This window comes from Triturus cristatus, chromosome 6 (genome assembly GCF_964204655.1).
Source record: "Triturus cristatus chromosome 6, aTriCri1.1, whole genome shotgun sequence".
NCBI classification, from domain to species: Eukaryota; Metazoa; Chordata; class Amphibia; order Caudata; family Salamandridae; genus Triturus; species Triturus cristatus.
Genome location: NC_140589.1, coordinates 1,091,638,173 through 1,091,661,056, shown reverse-complemented (window position 1 = coordinate 1,091,661,056; position 22,884 = coordinate 1,091,638,173). Strand labels below are relative to the sequence as shown.

General features: G+C 50.8%; 1 protein-coding gene across 3 annotated transcripts in view; it reads right to left on the bottom strand.

The window, feature by feature from the left end:
* Positions 1-22,884, bottom strand: part of LYST (lysosomal trafficking regulator) — a 3,752,809-nt gene that overhangs the window by 849,504 nt on the left and 2,880,421 nt on the right. For all 3 annotated transcript variants that reach the window (XM_085611970.1, XM_085611971.1, XM_085611972.1), the window contains one exon: positions 8,504-8,748. In XM_085611970.1, the coding sequence (XP_085468096.1) occupies positions 8,504-8,748 (245 nt within the window). The remainder of the gene's footprint in view (positions 1-8,503; positions 8,749-22,884) is intronic.

Sequence of the window (22,884 nt, the reverse complement as noted above, 5' to 3'; positions counted from 1 at the left end):
ATTAGTATAGCACTGGATATCCATTTAGATATACTCTGCTTAGAAAGCGGGAAACCTTTCCTTGGAGCGCTGTATGCTACAAATAATTGAGAAGACTTGTGAAAGGGTTTTGTTTTTGGAAGATAGAACATAAGGCAACGCCTGACGTCTAGCGAATGGAGGGTTCTTTATGCAGCAGTTGATGGATTTGGGAAAAAAGTCTTTAGTACCACCGGCTCATTCAAATGGAAGTCCGAAGGCACTTTTGGTGTAAATTTTGGATTTGTGCGGAGGAGAAGACCATCTGCCTTGAATTGTAAAAATGGTTCTTCTATAACAAAAGCTTGCATTTCACTTACTCTTCTAGCGGACATTAATGCAAGAAGCAACGCTACCTTTCAGAATAGGAACTTCAATTCTGCCCTGTGAATCGGTTCGAAAGGAGGCTTCATCAGTTGTGAGAGAACCACATTTAACTGCCATGTCGGAGGTGGAGTTCTTACCTGAGGGTAGGCACAGAACAAACCTTTGAGGAATTTCTTGATTATCCTGGAGGACCACAACGGTAGAGAGGAAAGTGTCCTTCTGTAACGAGAAATGGCTGCTAGATGGACTTTTAAAGAACTGTGTGCCAAACCTGATTGCGACAATTGTAGGAAGTATGGCAAGAGTTGGCAAGAGTTGTTCTGGAGAGGAAGAAAACTTCCACTTGAAGCGATGTTATGTTGGTACTATCCGCTCTTGCTCTGGCCAAGATATCTCAACAGTCGTCAGGAATGTCTAAACACTGAACTCATTGAACTCAGGAGCCATGCAAATAAGTGAAGGTGCCTGGGATCCGGATGGAGGATTTCTCCCTGGTTTATCGTGAGGAGGTTGGAGAATACTGATCGTCGGATGTGCGGGACCTGGGAGAGGAGAAGCAGTTCCGTTTACCAGTGTTGCCATGGCCATGCTGGAGCGATGAGAATCAGCTTGCAGGGCTCGTTCTTAATCTTCCTGATGACTCTTGGGAGAAGAGGAGTGGGGAGAAAGGCCTAGGCAAAGATGCCGAACCATGCAACCGAAAAGGCATTCCCCCATGACCCCAGTTGTCAATGCCAGCTTGCATAGTACCGGCATTTACAGTTCCGGGAGTTGCGGATAGATCTAACTCTGTTGTGAGTCTGCTGAGTGTATCCGCAATTGTGTTTTGTATTCCTGGAACATGCTCCGCTTCGATGTAGATTTTGTGAGTTATAGCCCATTCCCATAACTTCTGCGCTGTTCTTGACAGTAGATGAGATTGTGTGCCGCCCTTTTCGTTTATGTAATGCATCGTTGTAAGATTATTCGTTCGGATAAGCACCAACAAACTTTGTATTCTGGGAAGAAAGGCTTGAAGGGCTAAATGCACTGCTTTCAATTCCAGCACATTTATGTTTGACTGACTTGGAGTACTATGCCATCTGCCGCTCACTTGCAGTTCTTGGAGGTACGCTCCCCAGCCCTCCAGGGATGCATCTGTGGTGATTAAAAAGGGTGTCGGCGTGTGCTTGGCAGATAGCCCTACAGACAGGTGATTTTTGTCTAACCACCAACCAAAAGCCTTTAGCATTCGTGGGGTTACCTTGACCATGTCATTAAACAAGCCTTTGGACTAGGCCCACTGTTTGTCCAGCTCCTTTTGGATAGGTTGCATTTTGAGATGACAAAATAGGATCAGAGATATGCATGAAGACACCATTCCCAAGAGTGACTTGTATAATTGGGCTGAAAGAGACTTTTTTTCTTTTATGAATGCCGTCAGCCTGAAAAATCGTCACTGCCGTTCTTCCGCCGGATATGCTTTTAAGCACTCTGTGTCTAGCTTTGCTCCTAGAAATACCATCTTTTGCAATGGGGTGTGCTTGGACTTTTCCAGATTGAGAGTGAGACCAAGTCGACGGAAAAGATCTGTGCAGGCTGTGTTGATGCTTGCACTGCTGACTCAGAAGGTGCCTTTATCAGCCAGTCATCCAAATACAAGAAGACCTGATGTTGGCTTTGCCTGAGGAATGCTACGACTGGTCCAAGGCATTTTGTGAAAATCCTGGGTGCTGACTTGACGCCAAACGGGAGTACTTTGAACTGAAAATGGCAACCGGCATCCAAAAACCTCAGATATTTCCTGTGCTTTGGATGAATAGGGATATGGAAATATGCATCTTGGAGGTCCAATGAGGTTATGTAATCTGATTTGTTTAGAAGACTCAGAACCTCCTGCAGGGAAATCATCCTAAGGATTGCTTTTTCAGGTAAAGATTGATGCTTCTGAGGTCGAGAATTGGTCACTGTAGGAAGGTGAATATCTGACTATGGTTACCCCCAACTTTTTGCCTAGTGTCTAGCTGGTTTTTCGACTTAGTTGGCCTGAGATCCTGCCATTCAGGGTCTCAGGCTGTCTGCTCTCTCTTTAAAATGGACTCCATGTACCCTAGGTACATACCCAATTGGTAAGGATCACCTTATTGGACCCTGTACAATGTACCCTAGGTACCCAGGGCATAGGTGTACCCTAGGCCTCCCAGGGGCTGCAGCATGTATTATGCCACCCCTGGCCTGGCCTTCCAATTAGACACAACTGGCTGATCACTCAGCTGGGGCAAGGTTGTGTAATCACCCCTTGCTTAGATATCGTATACCTATATCTACCCTTAAAATACACATGTGTACCTATCAGCCACTCCTATGGCAGGCCTTAACAATCCTGGAGGCAGAGTGCTTGCTAACATGTGAGATGGTGCTCTAGCATGAGCTGAGCCTGTCTGCAGCTTTCAGAACCATGTCCTTATAGCTGTTCTATGATATAGCCTACCATATACTCTTAAAGTGCCTTATAATCTTAAACGGTTATGGTAACTATGGTTTGGCTTTATCAAAACATGTCGTGTAAGGTGTCTAACACTTTGGAATAATACCCCCATACCATTTCTGGTGATGAGGATATTATTCCCCCCTTCTAGAGGGAGGGACATGTTAAAATCCTACTTTGCTGTTTAACTCTGACCAAAGCCTCAGCATCACAAAATGGATGCTTCTACCACAGACACGAGTCTGACCTCCTGCAGCTGGGAGCCCTCCCAGCCAGGGAGGCCTGGACAATAGGCTTTCTGCTTGGGGAGGTGCTAGCACCTCCCCAGACAGACTTTAGTGTATTGGGGCAGGGAGGGCTGAAAGGAATGAGACATGCCTGGGGCACACAAGGTGTCCCATGCATAGTCCAGTTCAAACCGGCGCTGGGGCACTCCAGCCCCAGCACTGGCACGAAACTGGACAAAGGAAAGGGGGTGTAGCCACCCCCCTTCCTGGTCCCACCCATAGGAGGGACCTTGCAGGTAGCCCAGCCCACTAGCCCAGTATATCAGTAGGTAGCGGAGCCTTGCAGAAATTAGATTATCCTGAACCTGCAACTTGAACAGAAACTCTGGACCTTCGACATTCGACGAAAGAAGAAGACTGAAGAATCTCCCTTGTGGCCAAGGAATGGTCACCCTGTGCAAACCGACACCATCAAGAGACTTACCCTTTGCTTTGCTGAAGTTCTACGAGGGACCGACTGCAGAGCCCGACCAGAGCCTTGACTTCCAGACTTCTCCGACCCTGATCCACATCCACAGCCGAGCTGAGATCCGTGGAGGCGACGAGAGACGTGGGACCGGCTACCTGGCAAAAGTGGCGAGTATCTTCCAGCGCAGCTTCTGAGGCACCCTCGAAGTTGTGCACCGGGGATTGAGAAGCCCCAACCCCAAGCACCATCTGCACCGAAGATCAGCCCCCCCACACTCCACGAGTCCAGCGTGGGGCCCTTCTGCATTTTCCTGCTTGCCGCGTCTGTCCGGTTACTTGCCGTTGGCTAGGAACCTCTGTGACGACACACCTTTAACTTTCCACTGCTGGTTTGGCTCCTCCAGACTGGCCCCTGCTCCTCTGCAAAAGAGAAGCACCCCAGACCGTCCTGGTCTGCACCAGAAGCAAGTCCTCCATTCTTCGTGGGTTTCGCTTGCCAAGGCTTGGTGAGTCCTAGTTCGACTTCGACGCCGTCGACAGCAAGAGCCTTCGTGGGACAGCTCGCCTCCTGGTCCTGGTCGTCCTCGACGTCTCCTGGTACCCGTGGCTGCTGCGACAAGCTTCACCTCTTCACCTGCAATCTCGTGACATCGCCTGGTTCCTTCCTGGTTCCACGTGGTCACTGGCTAGTGACCCAGACTCTGTCCCTTCTGCTTGCAGGTATCCCTACTTCTTGATCCCAGCCTTGGGATCCACCGGACACTCTTCACTGACTGCCTGTCAGCATCTTTCCTTCACGCATCCATAGGAGTCGACGACGAAACCTGACGCAACTTCACACCTATGCACCCGCAGCCCGTGGGCTAGGTAACTTGGGTACTCCGGTGCTCATCAGGGTATTGACTATCCTAGTGTCTAGTTCTCAAGTCTCGACTTCCTAGTTACTCCAGAAGTGTCCTAAATCTTAATAATTCTAAACTGTACTATTTCTATCGATTATACGCATTACGCGTGAGTGTTTCCACTCTGCACCTGAATCCCGTGGGCCTCCCACTTCCTAACCTTTGGTAGTGTAGTGTAGCCCCAGCGATTCCCTAGGCCTAGGCCTATCCTATTTCCGTGACAGTGGTCCTTATACCACTTACTTAGTATATGGTTTGCGTGGCCCCCAGGGCCTAACTGTATTACTTACCTGTGTGACTTACTGTATGCTTGAATAAGACTGTGTTGTACTTACCTCGAATCTCATAAAGAGTGCTGAGGGTTTGACTAAAATAAATACACTTTATTTTATATATATATCTGTTGTGGTGTCCTTTCATTTGGTATTCAAGGGGTTACATATGGTATCACAGCTGGGTTCACATGCCATTCAGAGTTTAGCTTAAGACTGCTCTTGTCCATGCTACCACTAGGATAGCTGGTCTATAAGGTTGACTTTACAACCAATCACCATAAGGGTTGTTTGGACTGATATAAGTTGTACACTAGAACTAGTGACATCATACATCAGGCGAACTTCTCACAGCCACCACTGCCTTAACTCCATTCTGATTAAGAAGAAACGGGAGCAGAAACCTTTGCCCCTCTGATAGCCTGGGACCTTTTCTATCGCCCCTTTGGAGAGCATTGTCTTGACTTCTTGTTGAAGAGCTGTGAGGCGTTTTTGGTGAAAAAGCTGTGGCAGGGTTGTAGGTGGTCTTTGGATAAACTCCAGAGTGTGTCCAAATTTTATCGGACGTAGGATCCACTTGTCCGTTGTAATGGTTTGCCATTGGAGAAGGTGGTTGGACATTTTCCCAGTGCGGTTGAAAGTCTTTGATGGGAAAAAACTAGGCGAATTTGGTGAGGGATTTAGAGCCAGAGCCTGGGAAATCTCATTGTCTACGGCCCCCATCCTTGCCTGGTCCTGCTGCCTTTCCTCTGTTAGGTCTAACAGAGGATGTCTGCGGAGGCAGCTTTTCCTGGAAGTGGGAACCATAAGACTGGTGACTTGATGAGTTAGAAGCATATCGGTATTGCTGATAGCCTCCCCTACAGGATTGTTGCCCTTCCCCAAGGGAACCACGAAAAGGTGGTTTCCAAAATTGGAGTGACCCCAAATACTTGGCTGTATCAGTGTCCTCTTTTATTGATTTCAGGGCTACTTCCACTTGACTCCCAAAAAGATCCTCTCCGTCTTATGGGAAGTCTAATATTTTATTTTGAACCTCAGGGCGGAATGAGGTGGGTTGAGTGCAGAAAATCTGTGAGTTGAAGTCCAGAAAATCTTCTTGAAGACTGGAAAAACTGAGCAGAGCTCAGAGGAGACTCCCTAGCACGACGTGCGGTAGAAAAACTAAGGTTCTGAGCTTCTCTCAGGGGTGGTCGATGCTGATTGGCTAAGGGAAAACTTTGATCTCTCTTTTAATAAGGACTATAGGTTAATAAACTCTGAGGCCAAGGCCTGTTCTAGTCTATTCCTCTCAATCTTCCTTTATCACTATTACTACTATTTAATGTACCAGGGACTCCCATCATGATGACGGGGAATGATTCAAGCATGTGAATCTATGAAAGCTCCAATACTGGAGGCATCATTGGTTGTACAATTACATTTTTAACAATGGCCAAATGTATTTTTAATTAAAACAAACTCAGTCACACATGAAATCTTAGATTATTAAAATTCAAATGTTTTAGCATGCTTTAAGAAACTATAGTATGCCTATTTTAAGTCAAGTTGTATTAATACTTTAGCTGTAAATGGTTTTGAAGTAAATGAACACAATTAAGAATAGACTACCTAATAACAGTTTCACTTTGAGTGGTAGCATTCTAGCTTTTCAGAAGAATCACATTCACATGCAAACTAGTTCTCTTAGATGCCAGGGACTACTTTGACAGTGCGTGCTTTGGAAACCAAAAGTGTTTTCTCTTCTTTTTTTTTTTAAATAAAGATTTATGAGGGCCCGGCAGCTTCTCAAACAAGAAAGTTCAGCAAAATTTATGACAAAACAAGCATTGGCAAAGACAAAAGGCTGAAAGCCAACGCCAAACCTACTGGCTTGGCTAATGCTGATTAACCTTGACTTTACTACAAGATTTCATCCTCAAAAGGTCCAGAGTAGCAATTGTGTGCAAGTAGTAGTCAATTCAAGCACACATTCGGTATCAAAGAGGAACCAAAGAGCAGCTACTGGTTTATTTTGAATGCCCTAGTAAGGAGCCACAACTAGCACACCAAGTTCAGAACAGCCTCTAGTGAGCGTTTTTATGGTCCAGTTCCAAATTGTGTTTCAGGTTATTAACAGATCTTATCCACCAAAAAAGAAACGGGGAGAAGCAAGCAAGGGTGAGTCATACGGAAAAAAATCACCACCGACTCAAGCAGTGCTCTCAGTCTCTGTGCTGAACCAGATCCCAGCCAGCAGTCAGCGTCCAAAGGAATTTCAGTTTCTCCCCGGCTGGAGGACAACAGGTCTGAGACACTGCCCTCACCGCTGGGACAATGGCACTGAACAACTTCTCATCACCCCTATCCAGGGGATCACCATATCACGGTCTTTCACCACCGATAATCTTCATTTAAGGATATTCGTCAACTGAGGCTGCCAGTCAGGGTACGCTAGGGTGGAGGTATGTGCTACCACCTCCCTTTAAACAGGCATGTCTTGATCGTCTTTTTGTCGCATGGCTGATCGTGCAGTGTCCTGAGCACTTTCATTAAGCAGCCGCCATTACACTATGAGGCCATGTTGTTCGGATTCTGTACTCTGGAAAAAAAGCTTTGCAGTAATTCAAGGGTGTCCTTGTATTAGTGTGTGTGGGTATTGTGATGCATCAAAGGTGTTTTCACAGGATTATGTTAAATAAATCAAAATCTAGGAAATGAGTGGGTGCTTATGAATGAATCTAAGGAAAACTACTAATAGGAGAAACCTCTACATGGTATTAAAGATTACCAAAGTGCTTAAAAAACCACTGCAGAAAGACTTCAAAAGAAATGTATAAAAATCGCCCCAACCTCTTCGAACTATGAAAAAAGCATTACTTTTATTGAATCTGTATGTTGATGCAGCATGTACATTGGTTAATACATTGCATTTTTCTAATGCAGAAGTCTTCTAATCTCCTAATTAACTCTGCAAATCACGCTAATAGCAGAATGCATGCTATATAAATACTGGGGGGAATATCACAAAAGTCTCAAAAAATTAAATACGGGATGCTAAAAAATTGTAAAACATAGCTTTTTAGTAGCAATTACCCAAGCATCCAAAGGGCAAAATTATCCATTGGACAGTGACCTAGCAAGAGTGTTATTTGCTATAATGCAAGCAAGAAAAATGACCTCCTTACACCCAGGTTCAGTTGTTAAAAAGAAAAGTACAAGTGGGGACTACTGCGCCAGAGAGATACTGCACCCATTGCACTATTGAGAACTAGACCCCTGCTACTGAGTTAATCAAAGAGTCGAAAGCAAAAGATGTTATATAATTTTCCCATTGAGAAAATAAAGAGGTATTAAACTTTTCAGCACATAACGCAGTGTGCTTTAAAAGAAATCACTGGAGAACATTTCCAAAAAAGTCAAAATCTTGGAGAAACCACCAACATTCCCATTTTTAGTCCAACAGCCTTTCCTAACAGTCAGCCTACTATAACATGTGGCTCTCCAAGCCTAATATCATGGAATGCATGACTCAATAATCATAAACGGAGCTTCCTATCACAATACAATTCACAACCACTAGAACTTCAACATATGAAGGTCATTACTTCAAAAGTCTTTTGAAAGATAGACAGACATACATATATATATATATATATATATATTATATCATTTTTTTAAAGACATACAGTTAGCCATTTATTCTTAGGAACACCACACAATACCAGAGCAGATCTGTAACACTCATGAGAATAACAAACTATTACTATAGACATCTATTAACAAGGCAATAATTCCTTGTTAATGAGACTTCATTTACCTATTACTCAAATTTCAAATTACCTGAATACTGCTGGATTACTCATGTCAAGTGACTCACTGGTGTAATCCGCAAGAATGAATGGAAATACTGGATACTGCATGAGATCATTGAAAGAACGACCAGAATGTTTGTTCAAATGAGTCAGGTACTCAAAATTTGTGATCTGTCCAGTACACCACAGTTGTGTTAAGGCAGCTAGATTTCCATACTCCAAAAGATTAGGAAGATCATTACTAAGGATATCTTGATACAGTGCATCACGGACCTAAAATAATTTGAAGACAAAAAAAGCGTTAGAGGAAACAGACAGAGCTAAACAACCATATAAATAGGAAAACACATCTGTTAAGAGCAAATAATTCTCAGCGAGAGACAAAAAGAGAGACAAAAAGCATCTGCAAAAAGGTATCCATCAGAAAAAAGGTAATTAACGTAATGTGGCATAAAGTTCTAATGAATACGTCTTACCACAGATATGTTTTCTATTGAAAAGTGGCCTAACAGTAGCCAGTAAGTTTTAAGGAATAAGCTAATCTGCAAAAGAGGATCAATCACAAGTTTGGAAGATGTACACTAGCAAACCTAGCCTTGTTCCTGAACTCTCATTCTATGGTAATATTCTGTAAAAGAATTAGCTGAAACCCGGATTGGCAGACGTCATAAATCACAACTCTTTCAAGTAGAGCAGAGACAGACTTAATCCATTCCAGAGGATCATTAATTGAAATCTCAGAACACAGGGAAATAGAGAGCACAATTCGGCGGGAAGAAACCGCTGACATTTTTCACCTTCTCAGAGTAGACAAAAGATGTAAGCATGAGGTTCAGTTGGAGATGGGGGACATGCTAGGTTAGGGTAGTGCTGGGACAGATGAAAAAGTTAATTAACTTCACTAACAATAATTTTTGTGGATAATCTATATACCAGCACCAGACTGACTTGAAACACTTTCCCCATACTGCTCCCTCGTCGGTAGGGGACGTCGGCTTCATTCTGGCACTAGAAGTGTTGTCATGTGGTGTCACAGGGACTACACAGCACACCCACCACTGACAATGTCAGCTGCCCATCCTTTTTTCTGCACCGCCGAAGCAGCAGGACAAGAATAACATCAGGTTGTGAACCTACTGCAACAGCAAAACAAGTGGAATCTTTTTTATTGTGGCCCATAACTTTCCAATGCAGGAAAGTGCCCCTTTCTGACATGGTCACCCCCACCATTTTGTGACTGGCACTGATCTTGTTGATTGGAAGTGCACTGGGTACCTGCTAACCATCCCCAGTGCCAGTGCTCTTTCCCTCAAAGAAAGACAAATGTGCAATTGTAACCCAAATTGGCAAGGAAATCAGCACCCCTGTAAGTCCCTAGTACATGGCATGCATGATGGCACCCTCAGGGACCCACACACCAAATACATGCAGACTGCCATTGCAGGATGAGTGAACTGGTGCAAACCATTCTAAAAACAAGACATGGCGCACACACTGTGTGCCATGCCCATGTACACTGCATGTACTATATATAAGTCACCCCTACAGCAGTCCTTAAAGCCCTAAGCCAGACTGCATTATCTTACATTTGAGGGTACATCTGCATGAGCAGATGTGTCCATGTAATGCTTAGTTTCATTGCTATGCATTGCACAGGATCAGGAATCCATCTTATGGACAGATACTGGGCACTGGTCATTACGACTTATCCAGCTAAATGATGGCTTCACTGAAAGTAATGGTGTTTGTTACAATCTATACTGATGTCAGTATCAGATTTATTATGACATGCACACAGAGGGCACCTTAGAGGTGCCCCCTGAAACCCTACTAGTCACATAGTGTGCTGGCTGACTGGTATCATCCAGCCTGCCACCACAGATGAGTTTCTGACCCCCTGCAAGGGAGAGCCCACACTCTGAGGTCAGAAACAATGTCTTTTCCGGCAGAAGGTGTTCACACCACCACCAACAGGATGGCTAGTAGCAGATTAGCATCTCAAGGTCAGAGGCTTTAAAGCCGCTAACGCTTTTGAAAAGCAATCCAGGCTTCCTCCAGACCTGAGGAACGCCACCCCCACAGGTGGGACATTAGATAGTCAAAAGGTATGTCACACTTCCAGGCTAGGCACACCCCTAAAGAGGGCCACTTGATGTGGACAGTTGAATAACAGTTCCATCGTCTTGGTTAAACTAGCAACTCTGACAGGATTATGCCCACTCCTCGCAGGAAGTGGTCATATAGGGAGTGCAGACACCACAAGGGTAGGTAGCCCATTGGCTACTAACCTACACTCCCTTAAATACTCCTAAATTCAGTATGTAGGGGTCCCCCTGACACCAGAGAGATGAATTAGTCTATCTGGAACAGAAGGAGGACAAACAAAAGCAGTCACAGCGAGAACTGAGGAACCAACACGAAACTTGGCACCAAACCCTGCCTGGCTGCTGGCACCTCGACAATTTCACTGACCTCACTCATCCAAAAAGCTGTGCATCTACCAAACACTTGGAGGACTGTGCAGTGTGTCAAAGACCACTTAGCATCTAACTTTTTCTTCAGATGGATACTTCTACCTGCAGAGTCCTCACCTCTTGAACAGATTCCCAAAGTACAAGTTACTTACCTTCGGTAATGATATATCTGTAAGAAACATAGGTTAGGTATAGATTCCTTACCTTGGAATTACCCCCAGGCGTCAGACTGGATCCAGAGATTTTTTTTCAGCAGCAGTACCCCTGCGCGTCAAAAGGTTGCGTCGGTCGACTCCGCGTTCGTCATTGGCGTCGTGGTCGCTGGGATGACGTTGCGGTAGCTACTTAGATGCCGCCCCAGGGCTGACGTCAGTGCCTTCTTTTTACGCACCAGCAGGGGCAGATCTGGAGAGCGGTACCGCCAGTCACTTTTTCACTGACTTTTTGCCAACTTTTGTCGACACCTTTTGAGTCTTCCACTCCTGGTGCACGTCAGGGATGCAAAGCTTCAAGGCTTGCGGTACCTGTAGCCGACTGATGTCGGTGATGGATCTGCACCACGTGTGCCTGTTTTGCTTGGAGCGTGACCATGACCCCAAGTTGTGCTCCAACTGCCGGACCAATCGGAAGTCTTTGCGGGAGCGGTCCCGAAAGGTTCTCGAGGCCCGGCAGTCGCCATTAGCGGTAGCGGTTGTGTGGGAGGTCGAGGGACAGGTCGCAGAGTCATTATCATTCTTCTTCCAAGTCTTCGCACTCGGGGTCAGGTAGGTCGAAGAACAAGAAGAAGTCGAAGAAGCATAATCGCTCTTCGACTTCTCCCCGTCCATCGGCCAACGCGACGAGGGACGCGGGTGTTGCCCCTCCTGCGGTTCATCGTACGGACCCCATAAGGTTACTCCAGGTTTCCCTCCCTTCCCGGGACCCAGAGCAACCCCTGCCCAGCTTCACCAATTTTACAAAGCGATGCATGCCATCTTTGGGCAGCCATACTCCACCGGCATGCCTTCGGACCCCACGGACTCAGCTGGGGGCCCTGGGCCTTAAACGCCAGCGGATCCAGGCCTAGATCCGGATCGGCACTGGTCGACCTCATTACACCTCCCCCAGTGGCGATTCCACCGGCACCACGTCCACAGCCAACACCGGTTGTGTCCCCGGCAGGCATCGACCCCGGCCTCCATCCCGATGTAGACACAGAGCTGACGGGTACTTTTGTGCCCTTGTTCTACCCTGGCTCTTTTAGACCAGATTGGCAGCCAGGGGAGGGTGAGGTGGACATGGGAGGGGTCTGGACACCCCTTAACTGACCAGTTGGGCTATGAACCAGACAGGAAAGAGGAACTGGGGGAAGCCAGTGGTCTGCATACTTCACCAGACCTTGGCATGTTGTCTCCTCCTACCGTGGCTACGGAGGAGGGGGCGTCTTATGCAGTGGTGTTGCGTAGGGCGGCAGAGGCTCTCAGCCTCGAACTACCTAGGGTGGCAGTCAGGACTAACCTCCAGACAGATGTGCTTCAACCGGCAGCGAGCTCTTCAAAGCCCCTGCTGCAGTTTGATGAAGCCGTAACCGACATCCTTTTGGGCACCTGGTCAATGCCCAACACAGGGGCTCCTGTGGATAGGTTGATTGCCCGACGCCACAGCCTGGCTCCGGGCGACCCCACTTTCCTCTCCCAATACCCCACAGCTGAGAGTTTGGTGGTCTAAGCTTCCACCTTCAAAGGCGCATTCCCTCGCGCACCACCTGATAGGGAATCAAAAAAGCTGGACCATCATGGGAAGAAGATGTTTTCTTCCTCCAGCTAGGGACTGTGGTCGGTAAACACCACATATCTGTTGGACCATTACACCCACTCCGTGTGGGATACGGTGGCGCAAGTGCTGCCCCAGTGCTCGGAGGAGGCCCGGGCAGTACTCTCCTGTGCAGTTGCTGAAGGGAGAGACGCAGCACAGTTTACAATCCGCTGTGGTCTGGATACCGCCGACTCGGTAGGCAGGCACTAGGCAGGACGATTTCCACGTCGGTAGCCCTTCGACGCTATGCCTGGCTGAGGTTGAGTGTTTTTTCCGGGGATGTCCAATCCACTCTTATAGACATGCCCTTTGATGGCCGTCGCCTATTCAGCGACAAGGCAGATAACGCGCTAGAGCGCTTTAAGGACTCTAGGGCTACGGTCAGGTCCTTGGGCATCAGCACCACCCGCCCTGCACAGTCTGCTGTTCACCCCTTTCGTCACTACAGAAGGGGTGCCCCGCCACGTCCTGCCCAGAGCCACAGGCCACCACAAGCTGTTCAGCCCCTGCATGGCCGGGGACGTGGGAAACACCACCGCGGTTCTGGAGGCCAGTGGGCGTGCCAGTCCACCACAGCCCCCCGCAGCACCCTCCAAACCCTCCTAGTCCGACCTTTCAGGGCCACCAATTGCCAGTGGGCGGAAGGATACGCCATCACCTCCCCCACTGGCACACCATCACGTCGGACGGGTGGGTTTTGCAAATAGTCCGAAGGGACTACTTCCTCTCCTTCGAGACTACCACTCCATCTATGCCACCTTGGTGCCTTCACATGTCAGAGGATCATCTGGCCCTTTTCCAACAGGAAGTTTTCGCCACTCTTGGCCAAGGGAGCCACTGAGCGAGTTCCTGTCCCAGATGTAGGTCGTGGTTGCTCTTCCTACTACTTTCTGGAGTCCAAGAAGGACAAAGGTCTGCATACTATCTTGGATCTCAGGAACGTCAACTGCTTCCTCCGGAAGGAGAAGTTCAAAATGTTGACGCCAGCTCAAGTCCTGTCTGCCCTTGACCATGGAGACTGGATGGTAGCGTTTCACTTGCAGGACGCTTATTTTCACATCCCCGTCCTGCTGGCCCACCGGAGTTACCTGCCGTCCATGGTAGGCAACAGGCACTTTCAGTTTACTGTGCTCCCTTTTGGCTTCACCAGCGCCCCTCGGATGTTGACGAAAGTGATGGCGGTGGTCGCAGCTCAAGTACGCAGATCAGGGGTTCCTGTCTTCCGCTATCTCGACGACTGGCTGTTGAAGGCGGGCTCACCCCAGGCTGTCGTCTCCCACCTTCAGACTAAGTCCGACCCCCTGCATTCGCTGGGGTTCTCCATCAACGCGCCAAAGTCACATCTGACTCCCTCTCAGAAGCTCCTCTTCATCGCAGCGGTTCTGGACAAGACGCAGTTTTGGGTCTATCCCCCCAAACGTCGAGACCAGGATATTCTGGCTATGATTCTAATCTTTCAGCCTCTATCCCGAGTTTCGGTCAGGATGACCCTCAGGCTACTGGTCCTGATGGCCTCCTGCATCCTTCTGGTGGACCGTGCCAGAAGAACAAGTTACTTACCTTCGGTAACGATGTATCTGTAAGAAACATTAGTTAGTTAGATTCCTCACCTTAGAATATCCCCAGGCGTCAGACTGGATCCGGAAGATTTTTCGTCAGCAATACCCCTTGCGCGTCGCTAGGCGTCGTCTGCGGCTCCGCGTCCGTCGTCGGCGTCGTGCGCCGGAATGACGTCATCGGAGTACTTAGACGCCGCCCTCGCGCGCTGACGTCAGTTCTTGTACATAGCCTTCCGCGCCAGGAACGCAGAGCCATGCAAAGACCGACACTGGTGCCAAAAATAAAATCTAGGGGCCTGAAAGGACAACCTTAACCCTAGATGTCAGTTCGCAGAACGGGGACGATGGGTGGGTCGGTGAGGAATCTAACTAACTAATGTTTCTTACAGATACATCGTTACCGAAGGTAAGTAACTTGTTCATCTGAAAGAAACACGTTAGTTAGATTCCTCACCTTAGAATAGATACCCAAGCAATACCATCCCCGGTGGTGGGTCTGCGAACCAAGATCACACCAGAAAGTCCTGGAGGACAGAACGGCCAAAGAAGCCATCCCTCCGGACTTGGCTGTCAAGGCAATAATGCCTGGCAAACGTGTGTAGCGAAGCCCACGTCGCCGCCTGACAGATGTCCTGCAAAGGGACTCCCCGTCCCAAGGCAGTAGTAGCCGCCGTGGCCCGAGTAGAATGGGCGCGCAGCCCAGCAGGAGGGTCCTTTTTAGCCAAGGAATAGCAAATTTTTATACACAAAACGACCCACCGAGAGATGGTCCGTTTGTGCACAGCTTTCCCCTTCTTAGCGCCCACGTACCCAACAAAAAGCTGGTCGTCCACCCGGAACTGTTTTGTGCGGTCCAGATAAAAGGAGAGCGCACGTTTTGGGTCCAGACGGTGGAGCCTCTCTTCCTCTTTGGAAGGATGCGGAGGCGGAAAGAAGGTGGGCAAGGTGACAGACTGCCCAAGGTGAAATGGAGTCACCACTTTAGGAAGAAAGGAGGGACGAGGCCGAAGGACAACCTTGTCCGGATGAACAGACAGAAAAGGAGGCTTTGAAGATAAAGCCTGGAGCTCACTCACCCGTCTAGCCGAGGTGATGGCTACCAGAAAAGCAGTCTTAAGAGTCAGAAGACGAAGAGGACAATTGTGAAGGGGCTCGAAGGGAGCGCACATCAAGAAGGTCAAGACCAGATTCAAGTCCCACTGAGGCATTACAAAAGGGACAGGAGGGAACGTGTGTGTAATGCCTTTGAGAAAGCGGGTAACCACAGGGGACTTGAAAAGAGAAGGCTGATCAGGAAGCCGCAAGAAGGCGGAGATGGCAGCAAGATAACCTTTCAGGGTGCCCAGGGCAGAGCCCTGCTGGGCCAGAGAAAGAAGAAAGAGGAGAACCTCAGAAAGAGGGGCGGAAAGGGGATCCACAGCCTTTGCTGTGCACCATGCCACAAATTTGTTCCACCGGCAGGCGTATACCGTCTTTGTGGAGGGACGCCTGGCTGCCAGAATGATATCACAGACTTCAGGAGGCAAGTCAAATGGCATCAACTGCCGCCGCTCAATCTCCACGCATGGAGGTGGAGGCTGGACAGGTTCGGGTGGAGGACCGTCCCCTGCTGCTGCGACAGAAGATCCTCCCGATGGGGCAGACGTATCGGGGGATCGGTCAACATACTGAGTAGCTCGGGATACCAGTATCTTCGTGCCCAATCCGGAGCCACCAAGATGACTTGGGCCCGGTCGTGCCTGATCTTCTTCAGCACTCTGGGCAGAAGTGGTATAGGCGGAAAGGCGTACAACAGACCGCAACTCCACTCGTGACGAAAAGCGTCGCCGAGCGAGTGCCGCCTTGGAAATTCCAACGCGCAGAACTGCTGACATTGCGCGTTCTCTTCGGTGGCGAATAGATCTAACCAAGGCTCTCCCCACTGCTGAAAGAGACCTTGCGCCACTTCGGAGTTCAGACGCCATTCGTGATCCATCATGCACCGGCGGCTGAGTTCGTCTGCTCTGGCGTTCAGAGAGCCCGCCAGATGTTGAACCACTAGGGTGACGCCCTGGTGTTCCAGCCATGTCCAGAGGCGCAGAGCCTCCTGACAAAGGGTCCACGACCCCACCCCGCCCTGTTTGTTGCAATACCACATGGCGGTGGTGTTGTCCGTGAACACCTGCACGACACTTCCCCTGACAGAGGGAAGGAAGGCTTTCAGTGCAAGCCGGATCGCTCTCAACTCCAACAGGTTGATGTGGAGACGAGACTCCGCCGGAGACCAGAGGCCTCTGATCTCCGCCTCTCCCATATGGCCACCCCATCCCAGGAGGGACGCATCCGTCACTACGACATGCTCCGGTTGGGGAAGGGAGAGGCTCTTGCCCTTGACCCACTCGCGGTCCGTGAGCCACCACTGCAACTGCTGTGCAGTGCCCTCCGAGATCAAGACATGGTCGGACAGGTTGCCGTGATGCTGGGCCCACTGAAACTTCAGGTCCCACTGCAGAGCCCGCATGCGCCGCCTGGCGTGATGCACTAGTAGGATGCAGGAGGCCATCAGCCCCAGAAGCCGCAACACTAGCCTGACCGAAACCCGGGATAGAGGCCGAAAGATGGGAATCAGGGCCTGTATATCCCGGACCCGCTGTTCCGGAGGATGGACCCGGAACTGCGCCGAATCGAGAACCGCTCCGATGAAGAGGAGCTTCTGAGAGGGACTTAGGTGTGACTTCGGCACGTTGATGGAAAACCCCAGCAAATGCAGGAGATCCGCCGTAGTCTGGAGGTGGGAGACGACTGCCTGGGGCGAGCCCGCCTTCAACAACCAGTCGTCGAGATAGGGGAAGACTGGAACCCCTGATCTGCGCAGATGAGCTGCGACCACCGCCATCACTTTCGTGAACACCCGAGGGGCACTGGTGAGGCCGAAGGGGAGCACGGTAAACTGAAAGTGCTCTTGGCCCACCGTGAACCGCAGGTAGCGCCGGTGGGCCGGCAGGACGGGGATATGGAAATATGCGTCCTGCAAGTCCAACGCTACCATCCAGTCTCCAGGGTCTAGGGCAGCTAAAACCTGAGCCAACGTTAGCATCTTGAACCTTTCCTTTCGGAGGAAGGCATTGACGTTCCGGAGGTCCAAGATAGGGCGTAGGCCCCCCTTGCCCTTCTTGGGAACCAGAAAGTAGTGGGAATAACAACCACGACCTACTTCTGGACTCGGAACGCGCTCGACGGCCCCCTTGGCCAAGAGGGCCGAAACTTCCTCGCGGAGAAGATCCAAATGATCCCCCGAGATACGGTGGTGCTGCGGTGGCATGGCTGGAGGCGTCGTCTCGAAGGGGAGGGAGTAGCCCCTTCGGACGATTTGCAGCACCCACCTGTCCGATGTGATGGACCGCCAGTGGAGCAGGTGATGGCGAACTCTGCCGCCCACTGGCGTGGAATGGGCCTGAAAGCTCGGACTAGGAGGGCTTTGAGGCGGATGCTGCCGGGGTTGAAGTGGGCTGACCACGTCGGCCTCCATTTCCGCCACGGCGGAAGCCACGTCCGCGACCGCGCGCAGGTTGGTTCTGCGGCTGGTGGCTCTGCGGACGGGAGGAGGCGCCCCTTCCTTGGCCACGAAAGGGGCGAAAAGCGGAGGTGTGCGCCCGCGGAGCCGAAAGGCCCAAGGACTTGGCCGTAGCCCGGGAGTCCTTAAAGCGGTTCAGCGCACTGTCCGCCTTCTCACCAAACAGGCGAGTGCCATCAAAGGGCATGTCCATGAGGGTGTTCTGGACATCCCCGGAGAATGACGTGGACCGCATCCAGGCGTGGCGGCGGAGCGCCACCGTGGTGGAAATCGCCCGACCTAGCGAGTCCGTGGTGTCAAGCCCACATCGTATGGCGTGCCGTGCTGCATCCCTCCCATCGGCCAAAGCCTGGGTAAGACGCGTCTGGACCTCCTCCGGACACAGGGGCAGCACGTCCTCCACCGCATCCCACAGGGAATGGGAATAACGGTCCAAGAGACAGGCGGTATTTAAGGACCGCAGGCCCAAACTAAGGGACGAGAACAGTTTCTTGCCAAACTGCTCGAGTCTCTTGGAATCCCGGTCCGGCGGAGCGGTCGGGAAGGAGGATTGGGAGGTAGAGGCCTGGATAACCAGACTCTCGGGGGTGGGGTGTTGGGACAGGAAACTGGGGTCGCCCGGAGCAGGGCGGTGGCGCCTGGCAACGTTCCTATCCACAGGAGGAACTGTGGAGGGCTTGGACCAGGTGCCCTGCAGAACGTCAGTGAGGGCCTCGTTAAACGGCAGCAGAGGCTCAGTGGAGCTTGCTGAGGTTTGAAGCACCTCAGTGAGGATGTTGGTCCTCACAGCCACGGCAGGCAACTCGAGCCCAAGGGCCTCAGCCGCCTTGCGCAGCACCACAGAAAATGCTGCACCCTCCTCCGAAGCCACGGTCGGAGGAGAAGTGAATCCAGTGTCTGGCGAGGTGTCCAGCCCACTGGCCTCCCCCAGTTCATCTGCCCAGTCCTGTGAAAGCTGTGACTGGACAGCCAGAGGGTCCTCGAACCCCTCCCAGTCGCCCCCTCCTTCCGATTCCTAATAAACAGGAGGAATGACCGGAACCGGACTGTAGAGATGGTAAGTCTCAAGCGGCGTCGGATGCGGCGTCGAGCGACGCCGCTGCGGCGCCGGGTCCGGATGAGGGCTAAACTGGGGCAGAGTCGGCGTCAACGGCGCCGGTGGCACCGGAGGCGTAGGCGTGTGCGCCGGCGGCGCCGATGACGGCGTCGGTGGTTCAGTCGCCGGCGCCGGTGGAGGAGTGACTAGGTCAACCGGCGTCGACTGGGGCCCAGGCATGGGCCCCGCGGGGACCTGCGGCGTCGAGACCGGAGTCGTCGACGGCGCCGGGGCCGGAGCCGCCGGCAGGCAAGGTCGCCCAGTCGAGTCCGCGGGGCCCGAAGGCGCGCCAGCGGGCGTCGACGGCGGGGCCAGGCTCCTCATGGCCGAGAGGAAGGCACTGACCTCCGCCGGCGTCGCGTTAGTCCCAGGGACCGGAGGGTATGGGGACGGGCGCGGCGCCTGCGGCTCCGCCGGAGCCGCGGGGGTGGAACCACCCTGACCCTCGGCCGAGTCGCGCGACCGGCGAGGGGAGTCCGAAGAGCGGTGTCGCCTCTTGGACTTCTTTGAGTGTTTAGACTTACCCGACGACTTGGAGCCGGACGAGCGATGGCGTCGGCTATGGCTCCGCGAGCGATCCTTGGACCTCCTCCTGGACCGGGATCGCGCACGACGCGGAGCCGAGTGGCGAAGCTCGAGAAGCTTGCGGGACCGCTCCCGCCCAGCCTTCGAAGTCAGGGCCTGGCAGTCGTTGCATGACTCCGCGTCGTGGTCGAGGCCTAAGCAGAAGAGGCACCGGCGGTGGTGATCGGTCACCGACATCAGTCGATGGCAATCGTCGCAAGGCTTGAAACCAGGCATCCTACCGGCACCAGATGTCGATGACAGGGATCAAAAATGATCAAAAAGGATTTAGTCAAAAAAGACTAAAAGGGGTAGCTCTCCCGGATCTGCGCTTACTGGCGCGGAAAAAAGAAGAACTGACGTCAGCGCGCGAGGGCGGCGTCTAAGTACTCCGATGACGTCATTCCGGCGCACGACGCCGACGACGGACGCGGAGCCGCAGACGACGCCTAGCGACGCGCAAGGGGTATTGCTGACGAAAAATCTTCCGGATCCAGTCTGACGCCTGGGGATATTCTAAGGTGAGGAATCTAACTAACGTGTTTCTTTCAGATGACATATGCAGGCTCTGCAGTGGGACCTGACGTTCCAGTGGGCACAACATCAGGGGAACCTGTCCGATTGCGTCCAGATCTCGGAGGGCACTGCACACCAACTGAAGTGGTGGCTAACAAACCAGGATTGGGTCGACGGCAGATCCCTCTACCTTCCCCAACTAGAGTTCACAGTGGTGACCGATACATCACTTCTGGGATGGGGCGGCCACATGGGGGAGGCGGAGATCAGAGGCCTCTGGTCTCCGGCGGAGTCCGGGCTCCACATCAACCTTCTGGAGCTTCGGCGATCCATCTTGCACTAAACGCATTCCTTCCCCCTGTCCAGGGAAAAGTAGTGCAGGTGTTCACAGACAACACCACTGCCATGTGGTACTGCAACAACCAGGGCGGGGTGGGGTCATGGACCCTATGTCAAGATGCTCTCCATCTCTGGACATGGCTGGAACATCAGGACATATCCCTGGTGGTTCAACACCTAGCAGGTTCCCTGAACGCCAGGTTGGACGAACTCAGCCGCAGGCGCATGATGAATTACGAATGGCGTCTTCACTCGGAGGTGGCGCAAGGTCTCTTTCAGCAGTGGGGAAGAGTCTTGGTTTGATCTATTCGCCACCGAAGGGAACACGCAATGTCAGCAATTCGACGCGTTGGAATTTCCAAGGAGGCATTCGCTAGGTGCTGCTTTTCGCCACGAGAGGAGTTGCGGTCTTCTGTACGACTTTCCGCCTATACCACTTCTGCCCAGAGTACTGAAGAAAATCTAGTGCGACCAGGCCCAAGTCATTCTTGTGGTTCCAGATTGGGCACGAAGAGTCTGGTATCCCAAGCTGATACACATGCCGTCGATCCCCTGATCAGACTGCCTCTTCGGGAGGTTCTTCTGTCGCAGCAGCAGGGGACGGTCCTCCACCTTCTTGCGTGGAGATTTAGCAGCGGCAGTTGACGTGGTCTGACTTGCCTCCCGAAGTCTGTGATGTGACCTTAGCAGCCAGCCATCTCTCCACTAAGACGGTATACGCACGCCTGTAGATGGAACACATTTGTGGCATGGTGCACAGCAAAGGCTGTGGATCCCCTTTCTGCCCCTCTTTCTAGGGTTCTCTTGTTCTTTCTTTCTTTGGCCCAGCAGGGCTCTGCTCTGGGCACTCTTAAGGGCTACCTCTCGGCCGTTTCATACTTTCTTAGGCTTCCTGATCAGCATTCTCCTTTCAAGTTCCCAATTGTAAATCGCTTCCTCAAGGGCATTACTCATCTTTTTCCTCCTATTCCCTTCGTAATGCCTCAGTGAGACTTGAACTTGGTTCTGACTTACCGTATGTGCACTTCCTTTGAGCCACTTTATAACTGTGCTATTCGTCTTCCTACCTTAAAGACGGCTTTTCTGGTTGCCATCACCTCTGCTCGCAGGGTGAGTGCGCTCAAGGCGTTTTCTTCAAAACTTTCTTTCCTGGCTGTTCATCCGGACAAGGTTGTACTAGGAACCAGACCTTCCTTCCTTCCCAAGGTGGTTACTTCCTTCCACATTGGCCAAACCATCATTTTGCCCACCTTTTTTCCACCGTCTGGATCCAAAACGGGCGCTTTCCTTTCAGTTGGATCGCACCAAACAATTCACGATGGATGACCAACTCTTTGTGGGCTACGTGGGTGTTAATAAAGGTCAGGCTGTGCACAAACGGGCCATCCATAGGTCGGTCATTTTGTGCATCAAGGCTTGCTATTCCTCGGTAAAGAAGGAGCCTCCAGCGGGGCTGCGCGCCCATTCCACCAGGGCAACAGCAGCTACTACTGCTTTGGGACGAGGAGTCCCCGTCAATGACATCTGTCAGGCAGCTACATGGGCAACTCTGCACACTTTCACTAGACACTACTGCCTGGACAGCCAAGTCCAAAGAGAGATGGCTTTTTTAGCCGTTCTGTTCTCCAGGACTTTCTGGTGTGAACTTGGTTCGCAGACCCACCTCCGGGGTTGTTATTGCTGGAGTATCTATTTGAAGGTAAGGAATCTATAACTTGCTGTTTCTTTCAGATGCACAAGTTACTTGCCTCCGGTAACCATATATCTGTAAGAAACATAGGTTAGTTATAGATCCCTTACCACCCCACCCATCCTCCCTGTTCGGCGAACTGACTTCTAGGGTCAGGGAAACCCTTTCAGGGCCCTAATTTTGTGCACCAGTGGTCAGTGTCTTGCATGGCTATGCACTTCTGGCGTGGAATGTCGTGTAAAACAACGGACGTCAGCGCACGAGGGCGGCGTCTAATTAGTGTTGTATGGCATTTCACATTCTCTGCTTTTCCTGGAGTTTAGTCTGAATACAATGTGCAATGCTGATAAACAATGCCCCTTGATATTCTGCTCTGGTCAGTCCCTAGCACCTAAACATAACATGCTACACACAGCTGCAGTACTGAAGACTCGTGCTTTGATATTACGTTGTTGCATGTTGTTTTAACACACCTGGAAAAAGCCGTTCCATGAAGAAGAGCTCCGCTGTTCCTATAATGTAAATCTCACATTCAGACTTTAAGGTATTGGGGTCTGCTGTCAAAGCCCAGAGATCGTCCTTTATATAAAATTAACTTCTTCTAGCCAAGGGGAGGGTGGTCTGGCCTAATTGCCTTCTTTTCCACAGTCTTTATATAATGTATTCTATGGAATTGTAACAATGCTAACTGTGCTGAGTTTATGCATTTTGCTGCTAGTAGTGGCTCGTATACTGTATTGTAGAGCATGATAGTTAAAATAAACTTTTTGAACTATTTTCAGTGACTCTGCTAATTCTTATTGTGGACAAGTATGAGTGAGAAA